General features: G+C 32.5%; 1 protein-coding gene across 1 annotated transcript; it reads left to right on the forward strand.

The window, feature by feature from the left end:
* The first annotated feature begins 3,418 nt into the window (after positions 1 to 3,418).
* LOC115707807 (probable sugar phosphate/phosphate translocator At3g11320) lies at positions 3,419 to 7,051 on the forward strand. The gene is made up of 4 exons (XM_030635877.2): positions 3,419 to 4,448; positions 5,168 to 5,271; positions 5,387 to 5,615; positions 6,485 to 7,051. Exons 1-4 carry the CDS (start codon positions 4,008 to 4,010, stop codon positions 6,629 to 6,631), a joined length of 921 nt encoding a protein of 306 aa, XP_030491737.1. The 5' UTR covers positions 3,419 to 4,007; the 3' UTR covers positions 6,632 to 7,051.
* Positions 7,052 to 8,081: the final 1,030 nt, after the last annotated feature.

Genomic DNA, 8,081 nt, shown 5'->3' on the forward strand with positions numbered 1-8,081 from the left:
CCTTAGATAGACTGATACTAGGTCTAGAAGACATCACTGCTCCTTTGGTATTTGTCATTGATAAACTCTTTGGCACCTTATCAATGTAAGCTGTTTGAGAGAGAGCAAGGGATTTGTTCTTCCGGTTTTTGATGATTTTAATACCAAGAACATAAACAGCTTCACCCAAATCTTTCATTTTGAATTGAGTGTCAAGCCATTCCTTGATGTTGTTGCCAATAATCAAAATGTCATCAGCATAAAGGACCAGGAATACTACCACTTGTTATTCTTGAGTTGGTAAACACAAGGCTCATCATCGTTTTGGTGAAAGCCGTAGGTTTTGATTATTTCATCAAACCTTTTGTTCTAAGAGCGAGACTTTAACGAGTAGATTGAAGAACAAAAATAATACAATTGAACTAGAACCTAACCATCTCAGGATTGAGATCATTTGATCTATGTTCAACTAGGTGATATTGAATTGAATAGATATTACGGTAAGTTTATTATATATAATCCAAGTTCAATATCGGTCCTTTCCGATGCATATTGCATACATCCAACCCAAACTTACTTTAACCAATGCCCTAGAAAGGACCTAGCACTTATCCAAGGTGCAAGTAAACTACATTGTAGATTATCCTATTAATTAAACCCTATGTACTGATAAATCACAAGAATACATTTAATCACACAATCTTGATTACTTTCCACTGTGTTGACAACACAAAAACCAAGAATATCAATGTGATTAGGATTTAGATGAATTTATAAATTAAATAAATAGCTAGATGAACACATGAACCAAATAACACATTAAATAAGTAATGAAAATAAATCTATTTCTTTATTGATAAATGAATATAAAAGATTACATTGAAATAGAGTTTTATTTAGGGTACATAGCCCAATAGTACATGATCTAGCTGTTATAAGGTGTATTTATAATCAATATACACCTTATTGACAGCTAACACACGGTCTGAACAAGACCACAACCCACTAGACAATTTCCTAAAATAAATCTTCAATCAGCCCAGGAATTTTTATTTCTGTACCTACAAAATCGTGAGCACTAAGTGAGACTTTCCTTTTATAGAAAATGAAAGTTTTGCTTCGATTTTCTCATCAAGAGATTTGATCAAACATAATAGGAAACTCAACACAGCTAGATAGATAGAGAATGGATGAGTCACCAAAATTACATTCTATACCTTATTTTCCATAAATAGAAAAGTTAGACAATTTTCCTTCCATGTATAAATCAATTAATACACAAATGTAAAAGTTAAATACACAAAATATAAAAACCAAATAATAAACACCTCAGCCGAATTGAAATAAGAAATTATAAAATATTTTTATCACATTAAAGATGCCAAAAATAGAACTAACATCTCTCAAGTGAGTTGATTTGTAAGGTGCAAGACACCCTTGTTGATGAGATTAACTTTGTATTCTTCCATTATTGAAGATCGAATCAAACTTGGCCAAATGACAGTTATTCCCATGGATTAGTCACCACAAAAAGGTAATAAACCTCATTAAACTTTATCTCTATTTCATTTAATTTATTCCGTATTTATTTTTTGATTAATGTCATTAATTGATTCTGCCATTCTAGTTCTTTAGTTGTTGTTTTATTTAATTCCTATTTGGCTCGTTTGGAACGCTGTATTAGGTCGTATTGTATTGTATTGTATTATATTGAATTGGATTATATATCATATTTTTATATAATACTATGTTAAAATTTAATTTATAATAAAATATTATATATTTAGGTGTCCATAAAAGTTAATACCACACATAGTTTTACATAAAAATATTGCATAAAATACAATTCAATATAATACAATACAATACAATACGACCTAATACGGCGTTCCAAACGAGCCCATTATGTATTAATTCACCACAATATTCGAGTCTGTAACACATTAGTTGTTGATCTCGAAGTTGTGAGTATCAAGATTGAAGAACACTCTTGAGGACAAAGCTCTTGACTGTAATCACTTGTACATAAGTTTTTCTCTACTCTACTACTCTAATGAAGATCACCATAATCTTGCTTTGTTGGAGTAAAAATAAGTTCACACTGAAATTATCTCACAACCTGGATAAATTTACGTGTCTCATATTGATTTGCTTTCTGGTTTTACATTGATTATTGATTGATTTGTTTTCTACTTAGTTTGATATGTGTTTGTTGATTGTTCACTTAGATTCTTGATCCAGTTTTAATGTATCTTAAATTAGATTTTCAAATACATATCCAATGTAACCACCACTCAAATGTTAAAGCAAATATAAATATTTTTACCTTTAATTTAGTATTATTATTGTTTTCTTGGTTAATTTATTTTAGAATTAATACACCATTTATTATTATTATGTTCACTTTTAAAAAATATTAGAAAAAATAAATAAATAAGGTTCGGAATGAGCGGATAGGAGAGGGTCCGAAGGCAATATACAAATAAAAAAAAGTTATGTGGTACCCACGCCGAGGATGGTTCCGCTCCCTGCCGCATAGAAATTCAACATCACATGCCCAGATTTACACTTGTTATTTTTCCCCTCATATTTATTTATTTATTTTATTTATATTCAATTGAATAAATGTTTAGGCAGTGTTTGGAGTGGCGGCCATTTATGTTTTTCAATTTGCGTTGCATTGCATTGCTGCCAAACATATCACTATTTTATTAAACAAACAAACGCGTTGAGTATTCTTCGTTGACGAGAACCACACCCAGCTTTGCAGCTACCTATTTCCCAATTTCAATTCCAAGTCATGAAATCATGGTAGAATCCCATCCCAGCCCATACCTCTTCCTTTATTTTATATTTCTTAATAAATAACTATAATGTTTAAATGCCATTTGGTAATATCAATGAAAAAAAAAAATCACATCCGATCTTCCTTTAATTCGGATATTCTTTTCTCTTTTATTTCTTAAATAAATATGCAATAATAGATCAACAATTCACGTACACGCTTTTGTCGTCCACTTTTTATTTTTTAATTATACATTTTAGTTTTATTTTGTGCTAATATGTGCTTATAACGTTTGGGATTTAAAAGGTAACCACAGATCATAATATAGCAAGTTTATCATTGTAAATTAATCAACAACAACAAGATTCACGTTTAAACTTCTAAAAAGCCCCAAATCCTTCCAATAAAGTTTTACACACAAGGAAGGAAAAAAATGAAAAAAAAAAAGAATATATTTAGGTTATAAATTTGGTCGAAGCAATACCTTTTATTTACCAAATTCTTTGTGTTTTTGATGAAATAACAAATTCTTTGTTAATCTTTTAGAAACAAATATTTGTATAAAATAGAAAGAAGTAATAGTCAAAGTCATTTTCCTTTGTATACTTTTCTTGTACTATACATCTCTAAAACATTAGAATTGAAGGGAGATAACACATGGGAAAATAGTAAAACCAAAACGACAAAATACGGAAAATAATAAATTCATTATCAAAATAAGAATAATAAAAATAAAAATAAAAATAATGGCTATATGATATTACGCGTTTACCTTTGTATAGTTTTAAACTCTTCTTTATTTTCTCCTCCTTTTCTTCACTTGCAGAGAGCCAAAATCCTCGTCGGTTGTCCTCAAAGCTCTGATCTAGCTCGTTAATGTGACAAGACCCACCACCATTTTTGTTTTCTCTCTCTAAAATTCCTTATTTTCCCGAGAAAATAAAAAGTGAGAGAAGGGAGGAGGACGGTAATAACAATACAATTTAAGACGAGAATTTTTTGGCTTTTTATTTTTAGGCCATGGAATTCAATTCTCAGATCCATGGTAGACCGCCTTGTATTTCTCTGTGATACCCATCGGCGTTCTCTGTTTGGTTTGGCCAATGCTCAGAATCGTTTGCTCTCAGTCAAACCCTAGCGGATCCATGCCCTTCTAGAACAACCCAACCAGAACCTGAAAACATTTGACCCATCTGTCTTTGTGTTGGAATATCATCCGTTCGATCAAGACCCACCTTGCCAAATGAAGGGGAAGAGCCGTTTGTTTACGATCGGTCTGGTTACCTCATGGTACTCCTCCAACATTGGGGTACTCTTGCTCAACAAGTACTTGCTTAGCAACTATGGCTTTAAGTATCCGATCTTCCTTACCATGTGCCACATGACCGCTTGTTCTCTGCTCAGCTACATCGCCATAGCGTGGATGAAGATGGTCCCTATGCAGACCATAAGATCTTGGGTCCAATTGATGAAGATCGCGGCGCTCAGCTTTATCTTCTGCATTTCTGTTGTGTTTGGGAACATTTCGCTTAGGTATTTGCCCGTGTCTTTCAACCAGGCTATTGGAGCTACCACGCCTTTCTTCACAGCCGTCTTCGCTTACCTTATGACCTTTAGGAGGGAGGCTTGGCTCACCTATCTGACTCTCGTTCCTGTTGTTACCGGAGTCATAATCGCAAGTGGGGTATGAGCTTTTCTTCATTCTCATTCGTATTCATTAATTTATTGAGAATTTGAGTCAAATGTGACTTTGGATCTTCTCTAGTGTAGCTATTTTAATGCAAATTTATCAGTTTTACTAATTATTATTGTAGTAACGGTTATAGATTTTAGCTATTTAAATTGGATTACTTTTATGTTATTCTTTTTCTCACTTTCATGCGGTTGAATGGGATTCTAGTATTTGATAGATTTCAATATTTGCTTAATGTGTTTTAGGATATTGGAGGAGAGAGAAGCAAAATTTAGAAGTTTAGAGGTTTATCATTAAGAGCCTGAGTGTCTGATAAGTTTTTCAGTGGATCCTAGTGCAATTCTTTTGCCTCATTGGGATTGTGTTTTTCTTGCGATTAATTAGATAAATTTGCCCTTTTCTGAAATTAGTATCTTTTACCGACACTGCTTTCTCCTTTTGCACAATTTGTATTGCCTCAAAACTGAGACTTTCCAGGTTCTATGAAGGGTCCTAAATATCATCTGAGTTTCGTTATTTTCCTTTTGAAAATTTCCTGGCCAGTTTTTCAGCTTTTGTTATTATTGAAACATGTATGGATTTTGGTCAAGAGTCACTGTCCGAGTTACATTAGTTTACAGTTATAGGAAATGTTTGGTTGTGTTGATGTTCATATGTTTTTATATACATGACCTTTTAACATTGCTCTCTCCTTGTTTTTGTGGCTATAGGGTGAACCGAGTTTCCATCTATTTGGTTTCATAATTTGTATAGCAGCTACAGCTGCCAGAGCACTCAAATCGGTTCTTCAAGGAATTTTGCTTTCTTCTGAAGGGTATTGAATCATTGTCTCTTTTACTAGTACTTTATGTATAGGTTTCCTTTAAAAGAATCATCTTTGTTTTACAATGTTAAAATTGTGTTCTGAAATGAATTGTCTTTTATTATAGGGAAAAGTTAAACTCAATGAACCTCCTCCTGTATATGGCTCCAATAGCTGTTATCTTTCTACTTCCTGCAACACTTATCATGGAGGACAATGTAGTTGGTATAACACTAGCTCTTGCACGAGATGATGTCAAGATCATATGGTATCTGCTGTTCAATTCAGCATTAGCATATTTTGTTAATCTGACCAACTTTTTGGTTACAAAACACACCAGTGCTTTGACTCTCCAGGTACCTTTCCTTTCTTATCTACATTTCAATTTTTCTGGTATTTTCAATTTCTAGATTATTGGAATGTGCCATATACCTGTGGGCGTTGCCAAGACCTGTTAAAATATTTGGGGACATATTCAAGTGATTTGAAGGCTCTTTCTTTAGTAGTTGAAAAGTCAGAAACATCAGGGTTTTTGCGCCCCTCTCACGATCATTATTTATTTTTCTGGAATAAGAAAGGTTAATCAATTAAGTAAATTTCTAATTACTAAGTTAACAATAGGTATCTAAACATTTAATAAGGATAGAAGTTGATGGTTCAAATTGGAGCTGTGTATAGAATCATTCAGTTTGGGCAAAGAAGCATTATTGTATTCATCAGATATTTATATATATATATATATATGTGTATAATATATACACACACACACATATATGTATATATATGAACTTCTGTTTTTGAGTATGGAAGGATTGGGTGGTTGAAGACTTGAAGGAACTTTAAATGAAAGCTTATTCATGTATCATTTTAAGAATAAAACTTCAGCAATATAAAATCATGGATTGAGATGAATGTCTTGTATTTGCAATTGTTGGAGGAAATATTCAGGTGAAATGAGAGTGGACTATTTAAAAAGATTGAGAATGGAAAGAAGGATAATTTAGAATTATTGAGATAAACAAAGAAAGGGTGGGTAGATTATATATAGCGGTGGGCCAGCAGAATTATCTTCCTTGAGGCTTAAAGTTTATAACATTGTAGATGCTTTGTATTACCTTTTTCACTTCCGCCTACCAAATTTGCTTTTCTTTTCTACTATAACAATGTAATGTTTCATTTGAAGTTTGAATTAAAGCTAAATTAAGTTGTATGGTTGGCTCTACAGGTGCTAGGAAATGCAAAGGGAGCTGTAGCAGTGGTGGTTTCAATTTTAATTTTCAGAAATCCAGTTTCTGTGACTGGAATGCTTGGTTACTCTCTTACAGTCATGGGAGTTATCCTATACAGTGAAGCCAAGAAAAGAAGTAAATGATAGAATCACCCTGGGAAAGCAGTAAAAAAATGGATTTTCCCAACATTTTGTTTTTTTCCTTTAATGCAAGGAAAGCGCGGCAGCCTACCCAGAGCCTGGAGGCAAAGTTAAGTTCTACATGTTATCTTTTGGTATCAGGTTTTTCTTTTTTCCCTCTACATTCTATTTTTTCATCTGGAAACCTCGGAGAGAGTGTTTTCGACTTGTATCAGCAACAACGCAGGATTTAGTCATCATAGGAACAAATTTAATAAGTGACACTCTTGTCTCTGTTATTCCCAGCTTAGGGTTATGGAGAAAAATGTTCTTTATCTTTTATTCTTTTGGCACAGGGTTGTAGAATTCGTCTCCACACAGTCACTCTGTTATTAACATTTCTTATATTGATTAATTAATGAAGAAAACAATTATAATTTTACATTTTCGTACTTTAATCTTTCATGTCTATTGTTTTTATTATTTATCTATTATCTCCCACAAATTTGTTTACTGCTGAGTTGGCTATGCAAACTAAAACACTTTTGTTTCAAGAAAAGCAGCATCCTCTAATTTGATTCCTCTTGAAAAGTAAAGTAATGATATTAGCTTGACTTGTGGGTTGTGATACAAAAATTGAGACCTTGAGAAGTGAGAATAACCAAACTAACCTATTTGAAAAAAAAAAAATTATTACAGATCCATTCAAGTACTAAGCAATATATAGCACAAAAAAATGGAAGAACTAAGGGTTGCATATATCAAAGAATGGCAAAATCAGTTCAAGATATATGAGCATCTAATTTTGCTAAGATTATACCTAGATTATAGATGAAACAAACTATTCATCAGTCATCATCCATTACTTCTATTTCAGGGTTACTTTTACGTTATTATCCTCTTTCTCAGGTTTTTTATTCTCCAATTTTAACTTGATATCCAGCCTGATATCTTCTACTTCTATAGGTTCAGTCTGTTTTTTTAGCTTGGTTTTTGGCTTGATTTCGACTTAAGGTGTGAACTCGATTTGAGCTTCAATATCCTCTTCTTCTATCTTGGGAGTCAAGTAGAACTTTACATAATCCATCTCTACAACTTTCTACTCAACTACAACCGGTAGATTTAGCGACAAGCTGATCATCACTTGGTTCGCCACTGAGGTTGCCTTAGTGATCTCAGGGCAAAGGTCAGACTAATAGGCTCCTCCATTTCTAAGATGGTTACTTGTTCATGTTGTAGATTGAGATCATGAGCTATGCATCCATTATTATATATATAAGTATATGTATTAATAAACTAATAACAGTAGTATCTGAGCTAATAAATAAATAAAATAAAAAAAAGACGTGAGAGAATGATTGTGAGATAAAAAAAGAGTGATTATGAGATAGTATATTTATAGCAGTAACTATATTTGTTTTTATTTCACTTTTTTTTTTCAGTAGCAATATGGATGACAATTTTGTTCAACCGG

The sequence above is a fragment of the Cannabis sativa genome, chromosome 1 (assembly GCF_029168945.1).
Source record: "Cannabis sativa cultivar Pink pepper isolate KNU-18-1 chromosome 1, ASM2916894v1, whole genome shotgun sequence".
In the NCBI taxonomy this organism is placed as follows: domain Eukaryota; kingdom Viridiplantae; phylum Streptophyta; class Magnoliopsida; order Rosales; family Cannabaceae; genus Cannabis; species Cannabis sativa.